The sequence below is a fragment of the Callionymus lyra genome, chromosome 6 (assembly GCF_982586985.1).
Source record: "Callionymus lyra chromosome 6, fCalLyr1.hap1.1, whole genome shotgun sequence".
NCBI lineage: Eukaryota > Metazoa > Chordata > Actinopteri > Syngnathiformes > Callionymidae > Callionymus > Callionymus lyra.
Window position 1 is genome coordinate 14035605 of NC_141823.1, and position 27380 is coordinate 14062984.

Below are 27380 nucleotides of genomic sequence, written 5' to 3' on the forward strand. Positions count from 1 at the left end.
CTTTAAACAATTTGCACACTGTCAACAAAAACAAAATTTTAATTTAGCTCTGTTGATTGTAATTTTTATTTTTTATACAGTTTTTAATTTTTAATTTGTATTTCATCATTATATATATATTTTTAATTTACTTTGATTTATTCTTACTTTCTACTTACTTTTTTGTATTGTGTATTGTATTGTGCCAGTAGAGACAAAGAACAGAATATCTAAACAACGTAGTTCTTTGACAAAAAACATTGTTTTCTTTTCCACAGCTTAGAAAAAAATGATGAAAAGTACTTTATATTGATTAATAAATGTTTCAGACATGTGTAAATTGATGAAAAAATAATATTCCATGTTCAATATCCCAATCAGTGTTTTCAGTTCAAGGTTCATGGGTTTTATCTTTCTAATTTTCCATTTAATTTCTCCCCTGGAGCATGAAACAAAGACAATTCAAGGGTAACACTTGTTCTTTAAAAGCTTAATTTGAAAGAGATTCTTCTATTGTTAGCATTTAAGGAAGTCCTCCAGTGCGCCACGAGAGGATGTTTGCTGGAACATTATCGACAACAAGAGCAGTGTATTCACACTTGAGAGGCATCAACTCACCGGGGAGTTGTAAACGGCATCAACATGAAGCTCATCGATGATGTGAATGGATTTGTGGAGATGGCTGTAAAAAAAGAAAAAGAAAAAGACACTCCACCCAGAGGGCGCTGACATCATTACCACCCACACCAGCTGATCGATGTGACTTTCAGCTGCCACTCCGGTCCTCGTGACAGAGATTCCTCTCTACCGACTGAACATAGATGCACAAAATCTGCTTTTTTAGTTTCCTCCTCGGGTCAGAACCTGACCAGGAACAACAGTTCCTTCCAGCGCTGGCCTTATTAAAATGGTGATTCAGGAAGTCAGGGAGGTAACTGGCCTGAAAACCACAATAAAGAGACGCCGAGGGGGGAAATAAAGTGTGTACGTGTTTTCTATGTTTGTGTTTCCATATGAGAGGATGTAGCTTTACGTTGGCCTGCTTTCTCGAGCATGTCATATGCAATCTATCATCGACGGTAAAGCGGAGGACGCTCCTCGCTCGGCGGGAAAAAAACAACATTTCCTGCACATGAAGAAGCTCCTACAGCAAGTGGAAAACCATTTTGTTGTATTTCCAACCCTCAATTTTACTCTTTACATTCAGATTGAACCGTGAAATAGGTTGACAGAAAAAAAACGCTTCTGACTTTTACGGAACTTTTGAATCTTTTCAGTGAAGCTATTTAACCCTAGCGTTATCTCAGCGTTATACCCTTGTGATATGTCAGGGTCAAGGTGACCCTACATGTTTGTTTTTGGGTCACCTTGACCCTGACATATCACAAGGGTTAAACAAAAATAGTGAAAAGAACAAACTTTAAAGAGAGCGCAGATGTCTGCCAAGCAGCTCTCTCACAGCCATAATATGATTTATTTCACGACTGAGTTTGAAGCGGCAGAGATGAAAATCAGAACCTCGAAATCTGATGATAAATACTCACTCCTAGAGGAGTTAAATTATCTTGGCGTCTTGTTCTCGAGTGAGGGAAGAATGGAGCGCTAGATGGAGCGTTATGATTTTCAAACAAGAATCTAGATGCTAATTCTGAACACCATTTAAAAATCACTTCCTTCTCTTATGATTAGCTTTTATTTAGAACTATATGAAACATTTTTTCAAGTTATTTTGTCTACAGGAAGACACTTACTAACACATTAGCTTCTTTTTAAACGTAATAAAAAATAATTAGGATACGAAACGTCTCAAACTAGTTCCCAAGTGTGCTGGAGGAGATGTGGCGAGAAACAGAAAAGTCTAAGAGTGACTCATGAAACCCAGGAAATGCACAATTTGACTAAAAGCAAAAACTCCAAACCATTGTATATAGAACTGTCGGAATATTTGCATATTCTCGGGCGAGGTAAAAATGACAAATGAGGAAAAATATTTGAAGAAAGAATTTCATTAGACCACGAGCCGATTTCTTTGTTCCAGCTACACCCTCATCGATCTCATTAGAACAGGAAATGATGCGTTTATTGTGTTTTGATGAAAAAAGAAGCTCTTGTTTCTTCTATTAAAACAAATTGCAAAGTAATTTAGATCTTTTAGTGATACAGGGAAGACTTTATTTTGGATTGGAGTGAATGTGTTGAATTTAAAGTTTCAAAACTCTTTATTTGAAATTATTTTTGTCACTTCAAGAGTTTATCTTTTATCTTCATCTCTCACCGTTGTTATTTTTGGCTTATTATATTTGGTGAAAATGGTTGTAAAATCGTGTTAAAATTGACAAAAGCATATCATCTCATTGACAGAATAGAAATATTGAAACTTTGAGGCAAAAATAGTCAGTTTTTTCTTTCTTTACTTCTGACATTAAGGAAGATTTTGACATAAAATCAAAATCAAACCTGCAACTTTCTTACTGTTAAAGTGCAAAAATATTGCAGTCGTATTTTATTTAATTCAATTATATATTTATTTTATACAAAATATGACTTTTTAGATGTTTTTTTTCGTGTTTTTACAAAAACAAACTTACAGAAACGACCTGACGTCCAGCCCTCTGTGCCGAATCTGCTCCACCATATGATCCCAGCTGCCCGGGTTTGACCGCGACCGGCCCGCTCCGGTCCCTCTGTACCGGGAGGCTGTGGCAGGACTCCCCCGGACCCCCCGTGGCCCCCCGCGGTGGCCCCCGCCCCCTGGACCAGTGTGCAGTTGGCCCAGGCTCTGCGAGGTGACGGGCGGGTCGTTGGGACCCGGAGGGGGCTGGTGAGTGAGGGGCTGCTGGAGGCTCTGCTGCCGGACCAGGGGGCGAGGGCGTGCCACGGCCGAGGACGGGATGTGCTCCAGGGTGGAGGTGGTGGAGAGGGAGGCGTCTCCGAAACTGAGAGGGGGGAGAAAAAAAAGGTTAAAGTTGCCATAAAGAATATTTATAAAACAAGCTTCAGTTCATTTGTTGAAGCCATAATAGCCAATGAAGCGAGAGAATAAATAACAAAGTGGAAGAAAGAAGATCAATGTGGAGGAAGATAAACTGTTAAACCTCTCACACACACCGGCTGAATTCTAAACGTATCGCAGGGGTGTCGACGGTCTGCGATGCTAGATGAGGACCTTTCACCTCGAATCAAGTGTTGAAAGTATCTTCTATATAATTAAATTTCATTTCAACCGGAGGTTAACGGGAGTTGAGTCTGGATCTGCTGAGAGCGTGAGCCGCATCTCTGTTTGACCTACTTTTACTTTCCCTGCTGCTTCTTCTCTGCACCTCCCTCGCTCGGTTCCTTTGTTTCCCACTGAACTCCCGAGAGGTTGTTTTACCAAAATGTGGGATTCAATTAACACCTTTGTCACTTGTTCTTCCACGAGCAGTTATGTTTCTGTAATAACGAGAACGTATTATTATGTTATTATATCTTCGTCATTTTCTTATTAGGCTTCTTTTCAGAGAAACACATACATATTTGTATTTGTAACAATAGAATTGACACAATTTGATTTTCTATATCATTTAATATTAATTTATATATCATTTTTTAATATTTGTTTTTTAATAATTATTTATTGTTACTATCTTTAACATGCAAATGTTTTCTTCAGTTATAAATTTAAATTATTTAAATTATTTAAGAAAAGAAAAACATCAATGCATGTTTTGTGTCCATTATATTGTTGCAATTTTGCCAAAACAATTACAATAACTAATAATAATGTATGGATATAATAATAATAGTAATAATAACTATTTGTTCTTCTATTCTCACGTTTCATCATCATTAGTTTAATAATAAAAAAAACAAAAAAACTGAAGGTCATGTCAGTTATATTGAAGGTCATTATGTATTTTATGTTAAGGCAGAAACCTAATTAGAACGAGCCACAAAAGCTGGTCAGGCCATTGGTGCGTCTTGAACTTTGAAGGTGCAGTGGGTTATATTAGGCACCAAAAGTCTCTTGACTCTGCAATTAGTGGCGTTCTCTTCATGTCTTCCTCCGACCCTCGAGCCCCGGACCGGCATCAATCGGGGTCCACTCCACCTCCGACCCCCTGTACTTAACGTCTCCTCTCCAATTACTGGCCTGCTACTCTCACAATCATACAACCACGCTCCAGCCTTGATCCTGCCCTCGATCAAAGCTGTCCCCAATGACGACAGTCTCCGTCTCAACGTCTCCGTCTGCAGCCCAGGAAGGAGGATTTGCTGCCTGTACTTGGGAGACGTTCACGGTCGGTGTTATATCTGGAGTCGCGCTCAGCAGGAGGAGGGGTCCGGAGGGGGAACAGGGGGGGATAGTATCAATAAGAGATAGAGCCAAAGATAATCGCCGCACAAACACACTTTAGATTTAGCTTAATAAGACTATAAGTTGAAGGAATTAAATACAATTATTTTGGAAAATCTAAATCCACATTGACGCGCTTAAGACCGTCTTCAGTAACAACATTATAAAAAAAAACAATAACATAAATTGAGATTGAAATATTCTTTTCAGTGAAATAGAAAGAAGAGCTTAGCTTCTGGGTGTAATAGTAAGGAGCCTCGCGGAGTAATACTATAGACTCTCGCAAAGTATTACCCCAAACTCCTGCAGAGTAATACCACGGAGCCTCGGGGAGTAATACTACAGAACTTCGCAGAGTAATACTACGGAGGCTCGCAGAGTAGTAGTACAGACCCTCGCAGAATAATATTACGGAGCCTTGCAGGTAAGACTATGGAGCCTCAAGTAGTAATTCTACTTAGCCTAGCAGAGTAATACTACAGAACCTTGCAGAGTAATACTAAGGTGCCTTTTAGAGAAATACAACCGAGCCTAAAAGATTATTACTACAGAACTTCGCAGAGTAATACTAAGGGGCCTCAAGCAGTAATCCTATAGACTCTTTTGAAGTATTACTACGAATTCTCGTGGAGTAATAGTAAGGAGCCTCAAACTCTAGCAAAGTATTACTATAAACCCACGTGTAGTAATACTACAGAACCTCGTGGAGTAATACTAAGGCGCCTTGTAGAGTAATACTACGCAGCCTAATGGAGTAATACTACAGAACTTCGTTGAGTAATACTAAGGCGCCTTGTAGTGTAATACTACGGAGCCTAACAGAGTAATACTACGGAGCCCAACGGAGTAATATTACAGAGCCTCGCAGAGTAATAATACAAAGCCTTGTGGTGCGGCTTCATAGCTTACTAAAGTCGTACTTAAACTAAACTATAAACTTAAACTATTTTGTGCACCGTGTAACAAATACAACTGGTTTGAGCTTAGTAGCTACAACAAGAATTAATAGATGCGAAGCACATTTTTATAAAAAGTTCAGATTTATGTTAAAAAGTATATTGAGCGTGCCTTATAATTACAACAAATATGGTTCACATAAAACATATTTACTGCCTCATGACATTTTAAAAGAAGGTGATATTAATATAATATTGAGATTTTAAGCTTGCATGTGACCATTTGATGGTTTACTTTTGCCACAACAACACATTTAAAAAAAAACCATCTGAAGTGTTCAGAAGATTCTTGTGTGTTATTAGGTTCCAACCACAACACAATTTCTTTCCCCATTTCAATTCTGCTTCAAGAAGACAACGAAGGTACACAAACAAAAAAGGTGTAAAACTTGTATTCATTGATGAACATTTTTCTTATTTGACACACGTGTTCGCTGAGACTCTACAAGGATATCCCTGAAGGACAAAACATATCTTTTAAATAAAAAGCGCCTTCTCTCTGTTCCCACGACTCTTTCAACCTTCTCGTCACAACTGATGGACCGAACGTGAAGACGATTTACGACACGAGCGCTCACATTACAATTTGGGTGGATCTTTTTATGACGTCCTTATTGATTAATGTGAGATTTAATATGGCTCCCATGTAATAAATAACAATAATGACAAGGTTGTTGGTCGCAGTCGCCTGTTTTCCCGCCCGTGACAAGAGCGGCCGTCATGTGTCATGATAATAAATGGCCCGGTAGTAAATGAGAATAGTATCTACGTAGAGCAAGTAGCATTAATTTAAATGTTTAAAGACATAAAACGCAGAATACGTCTTGAGTAGGACTCACTGAGGAGTGGTCGGCGCTCGACGCCTCATGAATTTTGCAGAAACAAACATGTTTTCTTGAGTGACGTCTTGATAAATCCATACATCTGCTCGAGTGCAAGGAGGCATTTCTTCAGCCGGGCGGAGGGGGGGGGGGGCTCATACATTTTCATGTCTGTTTGCAGTCATTAATTTAGCACCAGATAAATCCAGTCATGTGAAAAATTGCAGATCTCTCTGCATTTGAGGATATTTTCTCAGACTGTTGCATTTTCTCGTGGTTCTTTATCAAAGCGTGCAGCAGCAGCAGCAACCGTCCTCGCAGCAGCACCCCGGCTTTATCTGCTTTATCCTGTTACCGACTCACAGAGTCATTTTCACATCCCCTCTTGCTTGAAAGTCAATTAAGATGACTTTAAACCTTGAATGACTTTGTAATTACGGGGAATTGAAGAGCAGGAGACGGAGCCGGTGGAGAAATATAAACAGTGACGGCTGAGATACAAAGACGAGAGACTGGGGGAAAAAAAGGAAACAGCTGTCTACAGATCTGGTGCAATAATATGTAAACAATGATTGTCAATTACCATCTTCAATATTGGTCATTCATTGAGTCATTAGCTGATATTGGGGTGACCTTATTAACGCTGCTACAAATATCACAAACAAGTTCAATAAAAGCATTGATTTATGATGTAAAAATCAAACATTCCACTGAATAACCGAACTAGCAAAGATCTATATTTAAGATGCATTAGTTTGTGATTTAATGAAAGATTCTCATATAAATCAGAAAGAAGTTGCGTGTGTCGCACCATTAAAAATAATCGTCATTCATTCTTATCAAGATTGAAGGGTTTATTTAATTCAGTACGAGAAAGTATTTTATATTTTGGACGTGCGTGAGTGTCTGTGAGGGAGTGATTTGTGCTAGAAATGTCTGCAAGTGAAGGAAGATACTTGCAGAGGTGCCGACACCAGCGAGGGCATGTGATTTGAAGAAAAGGTGAGATGTTACAGATGAGAAAAAAAAAAAGAAGTTATATTTTGTAAGAAGGCAGAGGATGAGGGTCAGGGAGATCGAAGCAGGAGAGCAGGAGAGAATGTACTGACCGAGCAGACGAGTAAAAACTGTGATAAAATGGATGAAGCTGTAGTGTTTGAAGATATTTCTTAATTTATCCTTTTTCATAAAAACAACATCAAAACAAACACATCGAAAGGTCGGAGATGGCAGTTCCATTTGTTAGATTGGAAATTATTATACACTATACGTATGCGCCAAACTTAAATTGATGCTAAAAGATCATCAAAATATAAAGTATAGGTTACTGGCTTCATCTAGGAGCTTGGACGTTTGAATACACATTCACAGTCAACATTTCACTCCAGACTGACACACTGTTTTCGGGGCAAGCTTGGAACAGACGTAGAGTCAAGACAACGGTTATTCAAACGTGTTTTTCTGCCCTTTTCACACCTTGGGTCGTGGATCAAAAGAACGAAGCAGGGACACACCCGTGAGGGGGGGGCTAGGAGACAGTTACCTCCACCGAAGAGCATTTGCATGATTGGAAAAGGAAGCAAAGTTGGAGGAGCTCTCCACAGGAGATCGTGACACAGGGTGTTTGAGGGAACCAATAGGGCGATGGGGGAGGACCTCTCGGCCTGCAAATTTGCCTTAAATATAGCAACGTTATTATTGTTCGGAACCGTCGTTCCCGGAGCTATTGACCTGCAAAGCTGCCGGCAAAGAGCGTGTCCGATCGATCGTAAAAGTTTGTATCTTTGTTTGACTTGAAGCGGCGAATAAATGACCCGATACACTCACCTTTTTTCTCCATAAAGCAAAGTATTAAGACCCGGACGTGACGTCGTGTTGGAGCGACATAAACGGATTCCAGTTTTAACCGTTTTACATTCAAGTGGAAGAACTGATTTATTAAGTTACTCCTTTCAAGAAGAACCTTGGTCTAATTTTCTAAACAAAAGTGGACGACAGTTTTCAAGACAATCTTGCAATGACACCGTTCCAACATGCTTTTGGCCAAAAACAAACAAGTTCAACTTCTAGGTTTACTCCGGTTTCCTCCCACAGTCCAAAAACATACAGAGGTTGATCAGTAACTTGGGGAAAATTGTCCATAGGTATGAGTGTGTGTGTGAATGGTTGTGTGTCCTGCGACAGAGTGCCATCCTTTCCAGGGTGTCCCCTGCCTGTGGCCAGATGAAACTGGGATAGTTTCAACCCCCATAAGTGATTAGGCGGCACAGAATTATTTTTAACATAAAATGATTTAACTTCACGGTAATATTTAAGTCTGCGACGAGCGGCTCCGCTTGCTAAAAAGACAAGCTCCGTCTTTTGGACATCTGCTTCGTTGGAGAGCGTCGTCACCGAGAGCCCGGAGGAGAGAAGTGTGACTGTGTCTCTGTTCAACAATACGCTGACATGTGCCGCCGGGGGAGTTTTCTTTGTCAACGTCGATCTCTCAGACTCATTCATGGGTTTCAGGTAAACACACTGCAGCTGGTTCTGATCGCATCGTCCACGACGACACCAAGACAAGAAACCACACACAACTCTTACCCAACCTTTTTTTGAGTCCCTCCGTGTGTGCCCCCCCGCCCCGTACATCCCGGTCAACACATGCCACTCACTTGCCAAAGCGCAGGCCTCCGGCCTGCATGTGGCTCTGGACCGTGTGCCACCGTCCAGCCTTGATGCCGCCGGTCAGCATGCTGCGAATGCTGTCGCTGCGACTGGGCCCTGCCCCAGACCCCGAGCAAGCGCCGCCCCCGCCGTCGCTGGCACCCGGCGAGGGTCCGGCACCGCTCTGCCCACTCTTGTCCGCGGCCCCACTGGAGAGCGCCGGGAGGGTGCGGGGGGGGGGGGCGGAAACAAACAGAAAGACGAATAGAAGATAGACGGACGAGAGACGGACAAACGACAGACGGAGAGAACCAAGAGCAGAAATGTTATCACGGAGGTCGAACCAAAGACATCCCGGGGCTGAGAACCCAAGTGAAGATTGACGATGTGACTCTGAAACCCTTTTTTTTTTCCCCCAAATAAAAACTTCCTTAAAAATCATAGTTGCCATCAAATCTGAGCGGATTCATTCCGGAGTTTGGCTGGAGAATCGCTCAGACGACCTACAAGGATCTCTCTTTTATGGCTGCAGTTCCCTCTATAATCATTTTGTTTTTAAAAAACCTGGTGAGAAATGAAGCCCGGAGACGAGCGTCTCAATTCTCCCCCAGAAAAATCAGTTGGCTGTGGACTGTTGCGTCGTCCTGTGAATCTCAAAGGTTATCCGTCTTAATATTCATCTTGAATCTCATCTGCCGAGCGTGATGGAGACAAACGTGTTTACACAAAAACACAGTTTTGAATGAAACGTCTCAATGGAATAATCGTATTTGTCCGACAGACACGAGCGTCTCTGCCTCCGCGACGTCAACACACAAGACCTGAGACCGGGTGGAGACGGACTACACAACACACAACACAACTTCCTGTTGAAGACACCAGAGAAGACGCGGACATGACGAGTATGTGTGATAGTGAAGTGACTCCACAAACACACAATATTTGTGTTGACCTCAGAGATAGTTTGACATCATTTCCTTTGATGTAAGATTGTTATCAGATACATCGTATCATCCATCCATCTATCAATCCATCCATCCATCCATCCATCCCTCTATCCATCTGTCAATCAATCCATATATTCTTTCCTCCATCCATCCATCTATCATCCCTCCATCTATCTGTCAATCAATCCATCCATTCTTTCATCCATCTGTCTATCAATCCATTCTTTCATCCATCTGTCTATCATTCCATCCATCCATCCATCCATCCATCCATCCATCCATCCATCCATCCATCCATCCATCCATCCATCCATCCATCCATCCATCCCTCCATCCATCTGTCTATCAAGCCATCCATTCTTTCATCCATCTGTCTATCATTCCATCCAACCATCCATCCGTCAATCAATCCATCCATTCTTTCATCCATCTGTCTATCAATCCATCCATCCATCATCCCTCCATCCTTCTGTCAATCAATCCATCCACTTTTTTTATCCATCTGTCTATCAATCCATCCATCATCCATTAATCCATTCATCCATTCATCTATTAAACCATCTATCCATCCATCCATCCATCCGTCTATCCATCTTTTCATTGTTAAAATACCCATCCATCACTCCCTGTTTGTCCGTCCATGCATCCATCCATCAATCCATCCATCCATCCATCCATCCATCCATCCATCCATCCATCCATCCATCCATCCATCCATCCATGCATCCATCCATCCATCCATGCATCCATGCATCCATCCATCCATCCATCCATCCATGCAACCATCCTATAAAGATAAATACAAAAAAAAAATCATAATCTAGTTGAACTTAGAGATGTCATTAAACAAAATGCTGAGTCATCAGAATTCACACGATTAAAGATCATAAAGAGTGTGACGACAAAAGCAGAAACAGAGTGAATGAGAAGGTGAGCCGTTTAGACACGTGGACGGATACAGACTCACAGACACAGACTGATGCCTCCGACTAAACCAACCTATGTGAGCGTCCAGGGTCGCGGCGGCTCACTGAGATGCTCAGAATCAGACGCCGGCCTGAATAGCTGGAGTTTGATTGGCCCGGTTAGAGAGACGGTAAAGGGTTCAGGTAAAACAGATCTGCTCTGTGAGGGCTGTCCGTCTCCATGGCAACGCTCAGTGGGCTGCAGGTGAGTTGTAAAGAGGGTCTAATGAGACTAAGCAAGAAGGAATACTTTGCACGTGTCTTTCTATCCTCCATATGTATTGTCCGTGGTACAATTTAATTTCTCCGGCAGACTTTATTTTTGTAAAGCATAATAAGACAGGCCTATTATGATCTTAAACAAGCAATACAAGGCCAGTTGTGCCACATTGTGAGACAAAGGTGCACATCTCTATCAGGTGCTGCGAGGCCGGCGGTGCATACTAAACACCTGCATGCTGCGGACCAGCCCCGATACAAAAAACATGAGGATTATCACGCTTGACTGGAGACTCGTGTTGATGAGACGTGCCAGACTGAATTCTAAATGATCATTTTCCTTCGCTAGTTTGTCCTGTCGTTCCATTCTTATTCATGGATCCGATTGCATTTCTCTGTTTTCACTCAACTTCAGGGAGTTTTCCAGGGGTTCCATGCACCCTGACCGGTTCATGATATGGCACTCCCTTACCAGACGTGACTGAGACTCACTTGGGCGTGAGGCGAGGGTCTCCATAGGGGGCATAAGGAGACATGTTCAGGAGAAACTCTTTGGGCGGGTAGGAGCTCCACCTCTGCTGCACATTGCTGCTGTCGTTGTTGTTCCAGAAGTCTCTGTCCAGATCGTTGTGGCTGCAAAGATACACACAACAAGACAGATGCTGATGAAAGAAAGTCAGTATAAATATTTCATTACATAAAGAAACATCGGTTCAAAACACATACATCCATTGTAGTAGTCAACAGTATTAATATTAATGGAGTAAGAAGCAACATTTTGATCTTAAACTTCTCTTAAATTAGGATTTCAGTTTGTGGAAAGCGCGTTAGCTTCCTTCAAACTACTTTCACAAGTATAAATATTTGAAGAGGATTGCATATGGGTTTTACATTTGACGATATAGAAGTCTCAAATTACATTTTTATGATTGAAATTCTATTAAAATAACGATTAGGTTATGACAAATCTTCATCTTTTATTCATGTTCACAACTTTGAATACAATTCTAATTAAGTATTTATCAACTGCATCATCTTCCGACAAAATTTAGATCATTTTCAAAAGACATTTACCAGTGTTTATGTTATAAACCAACCTATGTTGCGCTATGGACCAATTTAATGTCTGCATTATAATTATGGACCGAAAACCAGCCAAAATAAAGCATATAGTTTGTATTTCACTAATTTTCACTAGTTTTCAGGTACATTTTTTAAGTAAACTTGACTGAAGAGTGTGTCTTGTTGTGTCAAGAGTCACAGACTAATGTTACTTAAGAGAATACTTTATTTTTTTTTCAAAATGAAACACATTCAAGATATTTAAATCAAAAGAACAAAAATTATATACATTTCCTTGTGGCCTGGTAACAAAATATATGTATGTATGTTATATACACAACTGTTACTGTATATATTACATTGAATCCTTATAAGTGTAGCCTTATTTTGTTGGTGCTTATTAGATAAAAACCCAATATTAATCAATCAGTATCATCTGTCTTTATTGAGAGCCTTTAAAGGATTTTATTATTATCTGGAGGTATTTTGGTGGAGGGAGAAAAGCTCCACCAAATTGGATTGTGATTGGTCAATTGACCAATCACAGTTTGGTTACACGTTACTTGTTTAATTTATTTTCTATAACAATTTCTCATGTTGGGGCTTTAATACAAGAGGAACGTTACAGTCAAGCATTATGAAGGTATTTCTAGGTTTTTCTAACTCCAAGAAGACCCAAAATACTCTCTAACTTCTCCTTACCCTTAGTTGACATGAGGGTGAGCAGAAAGAAATCTTAATTTTTCATTTCAGCAGAGTGGTTAGAGGGGGAGATTTAAATGGCAGCGAAAGAGAGTTGTGTCGTAGCTAGATTGGTGATATTGCCCTTTTAAAGGCACAATTTCGTTGAAAAACCAAAAACATTTGTACTTTTAAAGCTGAGATAACTAACTCAAGAAAGAAAACGTTTTTTTTAAATCAGCGCGTTTACTCAAGGTAAAAAAAATAAATGTATCTGTGTTATTCGCAGATGACACTGCTATCTTTTTGCAACTGATGAGACTTCCATCTGGCTCAACACCTGATTTTGTGTTTTAATATTTTTTAGAGCTTTAGAGAGTATTTCTACTTCAGCTATGTATCCAGATTTACAAAATAGGTTTCTTATTATAGAGAGTTTTATTGATGTTTGTTTTTAGGTGAAGGTCAAAGGGTCAAGCTCATGGTTCGCCTCTAAATACACCCGTGTTGATACAAAGAAATAAATAAATAAAAAAAACATGTAAAATACATTTTCACATCAGTCATATTGTGACAGATCACTCCGAGGGCCTCACAAAAGATACTATTTACCAAAGTGTTGACCAAAAAATGAATTCAACAGCAGCTTATTACAGGCGGACTGCCATCCACAACCTCCATCACACCTACTTGATGGCATTTTCCCCTCGACCTCTCACAGACTCTGGCGAGCTGGCAGCCTCCACTCCAGGTTTATTCCTCTTCCCCTGCAAAGAAGTCACACACAGACACACATTTATGGCCACAATATATATATTTTTTCAAGTCAAGTGTCTTTAAGTTGAGCAAATTAAGATGATTCTTATCCGTGAATGTTTACGCCACCTGAAGGTAAATCCCAACAAGAACCTCTCAGTGATCTACATATGTTGCATTAGTCTTCAGCTCATGACTCTGGCCCGGATGTTCCCAACCTCACTGACCTCCACTTAGATGTGACAGATTTCAGACAGAATGTCAACTTCAGGGCGAAGACCTTCGACTGAGTGAAGACAGACCACATAACACTCAGCCGCCGGACCGGACCACCTCTCTGACATCAGCTGACACGTTAGCTGGAGGTACCGTTAATGCGCTTTAATGAAGAAGAAATGCTGCTAAGAAATGCTGCTGGGATGCGCGACTGTTTTTAAGAAATTAAAAATACGAAATCTCAATATACATGATCGCTGACTGTGGAAAGATGTAATCAGACTAAACAATGGGATGATCGTTGAACAGTAACTGCTTTGGTTTGCTTTTTTCCACAAGTGGTGCAATTATTTAATCCACTTCGCTGGTACGTTAATTAAAATGATGATCCAGACTCTAAATATAATCTTGTAATACGAAACTAGATTCTACAGAAAATGTCCTGTTTCTGGTACTAGAACATTTAATATACTGTAGTTTTATACGTCCATTACTTCCTAGACTTTGACTTTTAAAATCTTATATACATTTAACATCCATCTTCAATCCTCACATCCATCATTTACCCATTCAACTGTCAGTCTATCTTCCGTTCCATTCATCTGCAATCCTTCCATACCTATTTGGTCTGCCTATTTATAAAACTTCTGCAGCATTGATCTATGTTTCCATGCATATATATATACACTTGGCTTCCACCTTTCGATCTCCTGATCAATATTACAATCATGTGAGCAAATGCTTGTTCAGGATTTGTCTGTTCTCTATTCACATGAAGTAAACATGTAGGTTATATATGGTAAATGTATTTTGTTGCCATGAATTCTTTAAAATGGTCACAAAAATAATTGAATGAAAATGACAGAATGTATAATGAAATTATTTCAATGGATGCTGTAATTGACCAGAGAACTGAACAAGCCAGCCATAGAGAAACACTAATTAAATATTAAACAATAACTGAGAATATCTTCAACCATGAATCAGATCCTCATATTAAAGTGTGGTTTGTGTTAATGCAGCCTCCTTAAAATCCACGTACAACTGTACCAGTTGAATTATAGCAAATAAGAAAAATGTCTCTTTTTTTTTATCAAATTTTCATATCAGAAATGTTTTGGGTCTAAAACATACTTTACAAACATTATTTCACATAAAAATAGTTAGTTAAGGCAGATTCAGGACCTAAAAATTGAAATGTATACTTATACTATTTAATATATGTTAGCATATGCTATGAATTTAAATAAGGTTTGACCATTTTTTAATATTTTTTTTTTTCATATATAGGAAGTAACTGCGAGGGAGTAGAGAATGTAATATTTAAATTGTAGGTGAACTATCCTTTTAAGTTTTTCAGCAGAGTGGTTAGAGGGGGAGATTTAAATGGATGAGAGTTTCAGTTTCGGCTAGATTGGTGCACCTTTTTACCGAAAAAATATTTTTTCCGATTATTACAATGGAAGCATTTAACTCGTATAATATAGGATATACTGTACATATATATTTTAATAACCCAAAAGACAAGAATTAAAGTTTTAATAAATAGTAAAAACACATTTCCAGTTATTCGTACATGACAGTTCTTGCTTTTCCCCCCCACTTATTTAAATTTAAATAAAACAATGAAGTACAATTTATACATATATTTTATATATAACATACAGTATATTATGTGACTGCCTTGAAAATGTAATTGCCTGCTGTTGAGTTAGACTGCAATACACTCTTAGAAGCTTTCAAGTCTCTGGCTGAAAGAAGAAATATCAGGGGTCAAGGGGTCAAGCAAGTATCAATGTTTGATTCAGTCAGTTATCGGAGAATTATTGGACATCGTCGAGTACAGTTATTCATCGCTGCTGCACTGTTAGCCTTCAGAAAGCAGGTATTATACGAGACCTTCCTCGTCTCAGTGACCTCATACATGGAGGCACATCGTATATGTGGATCTTTGCTTTATCGCCGCTCACTTTTACTACCTAATGGAAATGCTTTCAACACACACACAATGGTTACAGTTTACTGACCCCAACGTTTTTATTGAACTCTTGAGGGTTTCTCTCTTCCCAGCTGAGTCAGAGTGAGACGCCGCTCTTACATAATGTTTTATTCATCGTAACAACAAGACTGTGAAGAGAATGTGTACCATAAAGTAACAGACGGGCCTTCGGTCAACGTCGTGCGTGAGTGGCTCCTGAATAGCAGGGAAAATAATCTATTTTTTATAGAAATTATTATACAACGTATATGCAGGCCAGCCGTGATTCGGATCTACAGATTTTAATAGATGATCAGAGCTTGTGTAGTTCGCTGGTTCTCGACTTATGCTTCTGTTTGTTGATGGTAACAAGATGAGCTCTTGTGATTTCAGCAAACAAACACAGGAGTTTGTCAATAATTCAGGAGCAACACCGATGTTAAGAGCCGCGTTGCACCAAAAATGAAATAACCCAAATAAAGTTCAGATAGAAAATGTTGTTCATTTTGTTCCATGAATTTAGGGTGTAATAGAAAAAAGGCAATTATTGAAACTGGTCACATTCATGTGTGCGTTTTGGTGAACCTGCCTTAACTAGTGTGTTTCCTTCATATTCTTTCTACAAATCAATCTTTCTTAAGGCACATTCTCAATCTGTAATGTGTCATTTTTGCTATCATCAAATACATCGTTCATCACGTCCAGTTTCCTACTGTAACCTCACCAAGTCAGGAGAGTAATCGCACACATGGTGAACACTACACACACACACACACACACAGACATCAAGATTAATATAAGATTCCACCAAAAGCAGCTCATCTATCATTGAGCGGAATCATGAAATCTTTAGGAGACTGCAGGACGGTGGAGAAGGTGGAATGTTAAGAGAATGTGGGAGGACGTGACAAACAGACGTGGAAGAGAAAGACGGACAGTGAGGACAAAAACGATGCCGGTCGAAGGGTCAGGAGGAGAGAAGAAGAGAGGAAGAGTTTAATGCTTGGCTAATAATAACTAGAGGCTGATGGATTATACCGACAAATTAATCCTTCTATACTCCAGTGAACTTTAACAAAAATGTCCTGATCAGACCCAAATGTTGAATCATCAGTTATATGAATGGAATTTTGGTTGTAACTAGCAAGAATTTCCTCTTTGCTAGGATCAAAAAATTGGACACATCCTTGTCAAATGTCACAGCATGTTTTTCAAAATGATTTGGGAGATGTCTTGGAGATGCTTAAATAACTATTCTGTTTTGATCTGCTTTTATTTTGTTAGACCTTTTTCACGTATTTCCCTTAACAGGTTCATGACAACCACCTTAAACCAATCTACAATCAGCACCCTGCAGCTCCTATACAAGATCTCTGGTTCCAGTCCGTGGTGTCATTTGTTATGATGTACAGTATGATCTTCAATTATTTAATGTGTTTTTTTTTTTACACTTTCAGCCACATGCTATGTTAACAGGTTATTTAAACTATTTTCTATCTGAATTTTATTATATTCTGAGAATGTTCTTTATTTATATTTTAATGTTTATTTCTTGCATATTATTTTTGTTTCCCAGTTATTCAACATCTAGGAATTGTGTGGAATGAGGGTAAAATCTCCCTATAGGATGGGAAGTAAATATAATCTAAAATAAAATAAATAATATATAAAAAAAAAAATTCACTGTAAAGTGTGTTTTATTAAAATGTGTACAGTTACCTGAAGCTGGAGTCAAACCTACTTCCTGTGAGGTAGCAGCATTATTCGCTACACATCGGTTGTGTCACATCACCCTGACTCTAAACCTCGTTGTGATTTTTCCTCTCAATGTTCATTATTTTCAGAAGTCCTCAAGTGAGTCGACTGAACCGCTCCCGAGTTAAAGTAATCCAAGACTTAAAGGCTTTGTAAGCAGCTTGATAGACTTTTTTTGTGCCCCTTCCTTGAACTGAAAACTCTCCTTCTGTTTGCATTCCTGAGCAATACTTCACTGTCAGACTGTTTCCTAACAACTGGGCCTTTGACGCTCTGGAGAATTTGTTGGAAAGAAATTCAAGATTTTTCCAGTTTGTGAAAAGGTTATCCTCAAGATCAACTTGACCATCCATAGATCATCAACCACTAAAGCTCAGCTATAACATCAACAACAATCCAGACCAAGTGTTAATATTATTCGAGCGTTCAGACTTGAGGTAATGTCTGAACAAGTGCAGCTGCCAATGACCTCTGAGTCAGATTATAATCCGGCAGAGGCGAAAGAAAGCACACAAGAGCTATTTATGCACAATCCTGACTTAAAGCTTTGACCTTCTGTTGTCAAAATTTCGCTAGATTTTTCTCTCGGTTGAACAACAAGTGAGATTTAACCTTTGGAAGTAAGCAGCATGTAATGGAATTGAAAAGACACACTGGATAGATGGACGGATCAAATGATGTTCAATAGTGGAATAGATGACATTTTGACAAGATCACAGAGATAAAATAATGGTCGGGCAAGATTAATTGAATTTACAGAACAATTCATCACAAAAGTGACATTCAGCACAAGAGTGGTGGCTTTGTTTTTTTTTCTGCTGATCAAAGAGGACGATCTCTGGGCGAGACAACAAACAGATCAGCGGCTAGAACCATCAGAACCACTTATTCTTCTGAACAATAGCTGGAAATACTTTAGGTTAACTGTGCCGGCTGCCATGTTGTTCTGTGGTTGCTACTCACAGACGACAAATGTTACGCCGGAGATACACATTAAAGTGTTTATTTTGAGAAATATAAAACTGAAATATATTTTCTAAATGTATCCTTTTTATTTTTATCATATTACTAATTAGATTATATTGATTAATATGTATGAATATATGTTGGATTTATTTGGGATATATATATATATATATATATATACAGAAATAAATACAATATAATCATTGTATTTATGTAACAAATATGCTACATTTTTTTTTATATATACCAACACTGCTTTTTTGGTTTTGTTCAAATCTTGTATCAACATTTTGTCATGTAGAACTCTTATGTTTTTTCATTATTAAATTACATATTAGAGGTTTTCTTGTAATCGTATTTTTCGTCATTTTATTTTTTGACACATTTGTGGCTTTTTTTGACCATTTGCTATTTTTCATTTTTACTTTGCAAAAAAAAAAAATCTTGATTCATCATCTTTTTTATCAGCTTTATATAATGTTCTAAATTGTTCTAAGCTTTAATATATACAACAACATATTAAGAACCAATTAAAAAAAACGTATTCATGACACTTTTATAACTGTCAAAATAATTAAATGGTCCATTATGTACAATCCTGGATTTTAGAATGACTGGATTATTGAAAGCGTAGTAACCTCGATTTGACTATTGTGTCTTCGGAGGCCATATTTGAAGAGCAGAGATGGATACGTACCAGTTTCCGCTGACACCAGGTGCAGACGCCACACAGGGCCACCAGCCAGACGCCACAAACTACAAAAGCAACAGACACCAGGAAAACACTGAGAGACACGGAGCCTGCAGGAGGGAGACAGAAGAAGAAGAGAAAGACCGAGAGACAGTCAGCAACATTTATCTGAACAGGGTTTTACAAGTCTTGGTACAAACTGTTCATGTTCCTGCAGCAGACTTAAGAAAATGTGGGTGTCTGGGAGGTGGAGTTCTGAGCCGATCGTGAACAGTGTCAACAATGAGCTTCAGAGACCTCATCAGCAATCAAGGTCACTTCAACCACCTGAGTCAAGACCTGTATATCAGACCAAAGATTTTGCTTTTTCTTGTTCCTTTCTGTGGATTATTCCTGATGGATTTACTCTATTTTGCTGCTTAACCCCCGAGTTCTTTTTTTTATTCCTTAATAGTGATTGTTTTGTCCTCTACGTTTTATTTTTTGTTTCCAGGTTCGCTGTTTTTTCCTTTTGTTTCCTGATATATTCCCCAGTTCTGTGGATATTTTGTTTATAAGATATTTATAGATATTGGAATTTTGTTTTCTTTGTTTAGTATTTGTGGTATTTTTATTCTTGAACTTGTTATTTATTAAGTTTGTTGTTTATTATAAAAGTTGTCTGCTGGTAACTAGGTTTCTACCTTGTATATATTATATATATATTTTCAATAATTTCTTGCGTTTATTCCTGGCTTTATTTTGAGCAGAAAACACAATGTCATCAACACATACCGGGTTTACTCAGATAAGCCATCAGGCAGAACTCACACCATCCTGTCCTCCATTTAAGACGAGATCTGGCTGTGACCTCTGCTGTTGTCTCTCGGATAATGAACAACTTACAACGGATCATAAATATGCAACCGATACAGTCGTAGTTTCAGAGAGAGAAATCCGAAAAAACATGAGTATGTACATTCTGTATTCCTCTCCTTGTACAAGAAAAACATTTCAGTGACTCGGAACCATCTCTTATCTCTTTTTCTTTAAGACAGATCTCTAACCTGACACCAATGTATCCATCCTGATGGGTTAAGGGTCGTTTTCATCCGTTACTATGGGGTCAAATGTCGCCTGAAATGGTGCTAAAAAACTTCAAGTGCCTGAGACGGCATGAGTCAGAGGTGATTTACAACGTGGATTTCAAGTGTGTCTATAACTGTCATGAATAGTTTAATAAATACATGTTGAATGTTTATATTTTACACAAACATTTTTATCAGGGAAAAATGAGTCCAAGACCGAAAAAAGACTAAGAAATCTTCGCCAATCCGGTGACATCATGGTATTTTAAATCCAATTTTTGTATATATTGTTTACAACAAATTCCGAATACGTCAGCCATGGAAAATTCCATGTATATATAAACCAATATGGACTGGCGGATAAAGTTGCTCTTGAAGTACTCTTGAAATACTCTTGAAGTACAAAGTATCGGACTGTTTAGAGGCGCTTTGTGCTTGGTTTCATTTAATTATGCTTAGTCTTTTCAGGTTGGATTTTCCCTACTCTTTACATTGGTAATTTTCCGTTTAAATGCCCTTATACACCTGCTGGATCAGAACACTACTAGATAAAAATCGTATTTTCGTTGACCCGTTGTCAACATTTCCTTAAAAATTCAATTGGAATTCCTCTTTCTGCGATTGTGTCTAGACGAGGGCAGTATTAGTTACAAGTGTCCTGCTCTCTAGTGTCTCACTCCTGACCAACATTTGAGAGGCGATGTCAGAGGATGTCACGTCCTGTCTTCATCATCCGGCAGCTGGAGACACAAAGAGCGGCCGTGAAAAGACAGCGGAGCATTAAACTCCTGCTCCTCGCTCGCTGCATATATCAACAGCTGCACACATGGACGAGGCAGATCGGGTCACGATGCCACAAGGCACACATTCACCAGCTTCTGCTTTCTCTCCGCCACATTCTCCTCTATCCCTCTGCGAGTGAAGACTTCTGCTTGACGGATGATGACTTGAAGCAAAGTCTTTCCCTCCACTGCTTTTTTCTTTTTTTTTTCCCACCTGCAGCCACCCGAGAGACTCGGCAAACAAAGAGGTGAAAACATAATTTGACTCTCTGATCTAACCTGCCGGAGTGACGGAGGATTCTCTCCTCTGTCAATGATTTCTTTTCATCCCGGCATGAGCCGCTTCAATATTAGCATGTTCGTGGTCGTGGATGCACAGCAGAGGTGGATTAGTCAAGTCAACCTAATCATCGTCTACTTGGCTGCTTCCTTTAATCTTTTCCTTTCATCTCAGCCCAGGCTGATAGAATAAAACACGTTGAAAAGTGTTTTTAAAGGGATTCCTTTAAGCCTGTGGAAACATATCCTGAATGATAATCGCGCAGCATGTTTTGTATATGCGATGCTTACATGTTGTTTATCACATAAAAGGCTCTTTTCTATTTCATCGTGAAGGACACCAAGTATGTCAATGACTATTGAAGTCACTCTGTAAGTGTTGATTCTTGACGTCCCAGCCTGGATTTAGTTCTATAGAGAATATTTGTGTCACCAGAGCTGGGCATTGCTTTTTTTTAAATTATTTTTTATTTATTTAATAGCCTTTCGCCAAACTTGAAAAAAATGTAATAATAATAAATGAAACCCTAAGATCAAAATGAGAGGTAACTTTCAAGTGGATTATGGGTCGTACAAATTCTGTAAACCAATCTCACTGACTTAGTGTTTTACATATGAGACAATTAAATGTCTTTGGAATGTAAAATATGATTTTTTTTATCTCCTGAGCTGTATCTCAAATCGCATACTTGCGTACTTAAACGTACTTATTTTTAGTGCATCTCAATACTTAGTATGTGAAATGTAGTGCGTCATGCACACTGAATTGGCGTAATAAAATGCCCACAAAACTGAGTATGGATCGATGGACACTTTCTACCCTATACGGCCGCCATCTTAGTGACGTTGAATTCGTAAACGGAAGTTATGTCACTACCACTCAAATGGAGGCGGCAAGTTGTGTTTCATTTTGTTTTTACTGTTGTCATGTTGTTTTGCTGTACAATTAGTGTTTTTTTGACATTTTTTTGACATTTACTTTGACATATCTGCTCTGAAAACGCGTCGTCAGTGACGTATCTTACGTTTAGCGTCATCCACGGCACTAAGATGGCGATCGTTGAGGGTGGAAAGTGTCGACCCACACTCAATTTTATGGGCAATTGAGTGCTCACTGCGCACTACATTTTCACACACTGCTCATCAGGATGCACTTGTGCACTCAAATATTAAGTGTATGTGCAAAAGTGCGCGATTTTGACACCCCCCAGAGCTCCTTCTGATTCAGCGTTATGGTGAGATGTTTTTTTTCATGCATATAATTATAGTTTTTTGCTGTTGTATTTTTACTTTTTTCTATCTGAAACACCAGTCTGTGAAAAAAAATCCAGACATTTAACGGGTCATTGGTACAAAAAAGGTTGGTGTACACGATCATTTATCAAACATTTGTCAGACATTTTGAAGACGTTGAGATCAGACGGACACAAACACACATGTAGAGACAGAGATACTATTTTAATACATATAGATTTAACGTGTTTTTATCGTTTTCATCATGAGTTGTTTCCTTCATCTACAGTTTCTTGTCGCATTGTCTCTAATATCCTTCATTGGTTCACTGTCTTTCGTTCCCCTCCACTCTTTTGTTTGCCAGATAAAGCTGGACCTAATCCTGGATCACCTGCCGCCTGCCCATGAGCCTCTGATGTGTGTCTCCTCCTGTATCTCCTGGTCCTAAAGCTTACTGTTACTTTTCTTTGAGTGTGTTTTCACACCTTAATGTGCTTTTTCTTTCTTCTCTATTTGTTCCGTCTGTTGTATGTATGTTGACCGCTACTGTATTTTTTTTTATCATATCTGATGTTATTTTCTTTTCCATGCTTGTTTCTTAAATTTAGTGACTTGTTCTTGTCTTGTCTTGTCTTGGGTTTCCCAGATCCAAACGTTCTTGAGGATGTAAGAAGGCTCTTAAGAAGTGCCAAGATACGAGTATTTCCAGGTAACTTCTTAACTGCCTTCTTAGGAGAACCCTTAGATCAAGTCAAAGAACAGGGTTGTTTATGTTTTTTATGTGTAGTTCTTAGTAACCAATTGTATGTTTTACTTCAATTATTGGAGTAAACTTTTAACTTATAGTGTGTTTTACCATTTTGCTAAAAAAATCCTATGCCCTTGAATACATCATTCACGTAACATCATTTAATCTTTAATAGTTAAGTCATAGCAGTACTATAAACTTATAAATGCATTTGTGTGTGTAAAACTCAAATGTTTAATTCAATAAAACATCTTTTTTTTCTTAATTGATCATTGTTTTATTATTAAGAAAAGTGGATGATATACATTTCTCTGACACCGAGGGATCTCTTAGCATTTAGTCTCTTTAATGGCTCGTCCTTCTTTCACATCGTTCTTAAGAACACCCCTAAGAAGAACGTAGCTCTTACGAGATTCTTAACCAATCTGGGAAACCTGGCTATTGTAAGCTTCATTGACTTACATTTATAATCAAATAAAATGAAAATATAAGAGTTATGGGAGATTTTACTGAAAATTAAAATTCAGCGTCAGTTACTACGAAGATGCAAAAACACAAAACATTCAATTATGAGTTTAAATCATATTCTTGTTATTTCTTTCTTATAATGTCAAGTGTAGGTGATGAGCTGTTCTAATAGAGAAGAGGGTAGTTAAAGTAACTTTATCACAAAAGTTTCTAGTGAATTTTTTGGCTAAGCTTCTGTTAATTTATAAATTTGTTATGCAAAAAGTTTTCTAAAACAATTTAAATATTTCTAATTACACAGTCAAAGGTTTAGGTCATAATTCAGTTATTTCATGACCACTTGATGGGAGTCCAACAATGTTTCTTCTGATTCAGATCAAAATCAAATTAGAAGTCCTCATCGATCTGTATAAAGCGAAAGAAAGCAGGTTTGTTGGCATCATTTAAAACTACGCAATTATCATCTTTAATTTGATTTCTTTCCTTCCTCCTCTTTCAGCCTCAGTGGAGCTGGTGAAGTTCCTCAAAGCAAAAACCTTTCATATTTGCTTATCACCAATTTAGCAAAACAAAAAGTGTCCAGGACTTTGAAGGATGAGAGAAAATAGTCTTCATTAAAGAGGAAGTGGAAAAAAGCAGATTCCTTTCAGACGTTTCTTCCGTAGCAAAATCTCGGTGTGTGACTTGCGAGTTGGATTCTCTCTTGGTGGTTCTCAGCGGGGAAGGCTTTTGATTTTACGCACTTCAGAATGCTTTACTTTCCCCAGCAGCTCCTCTCTCGTGGAAGAAAAGACTCGCAAAAATGTCACAATGACCTAAAATTCCACAGGTTGTTCAAATGTGCTTTAAAATATGTCTTTTTTTATGCTTCTTTGCAGAGAGGCTCTATTTTCTGCCTCCGTGGTTACTAGAGGTGTTGCCAGACATGGCACTGAGAATCAGATGTCCAACAAGATGTGCCAACCTGGCTGGTCTGCTTTGTCGTGAACTCTGGTAGAGTCTACAGTGTAGTGGTGCCGCCACAGGGGGGTGCTAGCATCAACTGAAGGTGACATTTATTTTCTCCGATAAGGTAATTCTCAGTGTCTATCCGTCACTCTAAGTACCCCAGAAATGGTGGAATGGATCCAATTGAAATTTAAAACGCCTTATCCCTATGTCATCAAATAACATCATGGTCGATCTGTCAGTCTGTCCATCATTATATAACATACCTCACCACTGTCTCCGATGCTTCTGACGCAACAGACTTGTCAATTACTTTCATAAAATCTACAAAAACCAAGTGCCGCTTTTTCCATCTCTATGCATTCCTTTAGAATCTGGATTTATTTCAAAAATAATATTAAACGGGGAGATGAAAATGTCTGCCAAGCTTTTAGAGTCCACGCCATCTGAATAAAATACAACAAGTCATAAAGTAGACAACTGTTGTGCTGTTTATTACCGACCACCTTCTGTTGCCAAACACGCATCAATCATTTACATAATAATCGCATCGGAATAACGTGAGTAGAATTTAAATAGCAATACTTATTAACACCTGAGGTCAGATGCATAAATCTGTGTGAAGTAAATTACAGCCGTTCCAAATACATGCTAGTGTGTGTGTGCATGTGTGTGTGTGTTCAATACATGTGGTCGTCGCTTCCTTCAACCCTCTATTATTAATGTAACTAATGATCCATTTGCATAGAACATGATATGAGGCAAGTGAAACCAGAGACCGTAATAAAACACGCCACAATAGAATTGATTGTAAAGTGAAGCTCTTGAACATCTCAATATAATTTCATTGTTAAATGAAACTACTTGATGCAAATTATCGGGTTTTATTAGTATTAAATGTCGAGTTTTGTATTTCAAAGAAAAGTAATTTATTTAATGAATTTACTTAGCAGCGGTCTTTATTTGCCATAATCCGAGTGACCACGACCCTCGGAATAAAAGACGTGGTTGGCTTTTAAGAGCCGTATTAGTCGCTCGCATTAAAATTACCCACACACAATTCCAATATAATCAAACTAATGAAAAGGCAATTGAATTCAGTCAGCTGCTGTCCTGTGAGGAAACAGAAGCAAATACAAATACTAGGACAAGAAGCACTTCCCAGTCTAGCAATAATAATAATAAAACATACTAAAACCAGCATTACAATTTAAGGCAGCTTGTATTCAACTCCAAACAATGGTCAAACAATATTGGACTGTATTGTAATAGCTCAAGAACTGGTGGTGTACCCCAAGGATCTGAGCTTGGTCTCTTCATTTACTTATTTTCTCACTCTCTAAACATGTGTTACTATGACAAATAAAGCATCTTTGATTTCATTTAACAGTTTTTTTCAAACCAAAGATTCACATAAATGCATGGCCTCCAACATTCAGAGTCCAAATCTAGCATTCCTGTTGTTTTTAGTGGCCTCAAGTATCAGTATTCAGTGTATGTCTACTACACATTATGACTCAGCAAAAAGGGGACATTATCAATTCAATTTGAAACTCTAAAAAACAATTATAGGGGAAGTTGATGAAAGATGGGAACAGAATAACACCACTTGTCTAACTTGGCTATTCAACTTCACGGTGACACATTTGTGTCATTTTGGTTTCAGTCTTTTTTTCTTAAACTTAATTGTATATTTTATTTAGCAAAAATGGTCAAAATCATTTTTACAACTTTACAACTTTACAATTCCACCCTCCTCTTCTAAATTATTTGATTATGTTTTTTACACAAATACCTTAATGTCAAACAGCCAAAATGCCTTCAATAAATGTCTACTTTTAGAACAGCTCCTGAAACAGCATCCTCTACATCCTTCCCAAACATGTGAAACTGTCACCTACTCCGCGGCCACTGATTCAATGTTTAAGAAAAATAATAAAAAGTATATTTTTAATTGTCTACTACATGCACACTGAAATACAATTTGCAAGATTGACCATTGATGCAGTATTATCATATGATATTCAAAATATACGTCTACCTTTCTGGGCGCTGTTTCAGTGTATCTGCCCATCAAATAAGGTCTGAATCAGTGAATCTGTTGTGTGGAGTCCCTCAAGGTTCTGGTTTGGGTCCTTTATTGTTTTTTCTGTACTTGATTCCCCCTCGGTAAAATCATTCAGAGATTTCCTCATGTTTCTTCTACATTTTTGCTGATGACAACCAGTTCTACTGCTCTTTTGATCCAACTGAGCCCCAGAGGCTGAACAGCTTAGTCAATTGTTTGCTAGAAATCAATAATCAGAACATAAAAACAGCTGACAATGGCTTCAAGAAACATATTGAGAGATTTTTATTTGTGCTTTTCCCTGATTTTCTGGGACTCCTGTGTTTGTCTTATGTGTCTTTAATTTTTAAGTATATATTGTAACCTTGTATTGTTTTTGATTGTTAAAGTGCTTTGTGACCCTGGTCTAGAAAAGCACTTTACAAATAACCTTTACTTACTTACTTACATGATTAAATATTTGTATTAGAGCAAGATCTGTTTTATTAGTTGTGATGCAAGAACTTGGTCGGCACCACGGGGCTGACATTTGCTCTGAGAAAGAACTTCACAACTGTAGTTTAGTCGCACAGTCTTCTGATCACATCACCTCTGTCCTCCATCGAGTTCTCGTCCCCGGTGTGTCCAATTTTAAATCCTCCTGACCTGCTAACTCTTCCACTCAGGTCTCAGCACCCCGTGATGATCGTGTTCTCTCTGCCTCACCTGAGCTCAGAAAGTCTTTACCTGTACATGGAACGTCTCCATGAGCACGTTTAACTTATCGTTTGTTTTTTTAGTGTTCTTGCTTGGAAGCAGATTGAAGCAGGT

General features: G+C 38.5%; 1 protein-coding gene across 2 annotated transcripts in view; it reads right to left on the minus strand.

The window, feature by feature from the left end:
* Positions 1 to 27380, minus strand: part of syt7b (synaptotagmin VIIb) — a 109551-nt gene that overhangs the window by 30390 nt on the left and 51781 nt on the right. The window contains exons 2-6 of one of the 2 annotated variants that reach the window (XM_087793769.1): positions 18984 to 19087; positions 13306 to 13382; positions 11365 to 11505; positions 8750 to 8950; positions 2568 to 2915 (exon numbers count right to left, since the gene is read on the minus strand). In XM_087793769.1, coding sequence (XP_087649895.1) covers positions 2568 to 2915; positions 8750 to 8950; positions 11365 to 11505; positions 13306 to 13382; positions 18984 to 19087 — 871 coding nt within the window. The remainder of the gene's footprint in view (positions 1 to 2567; positions 2916 to 8749; positions 8951 to 11364; positions 11506 to 13305; positions 13383 to 18983; positions 19088 to 27380) is intronic. The other variant, XM_087793770.1, reaches the window with a different exon arrangement.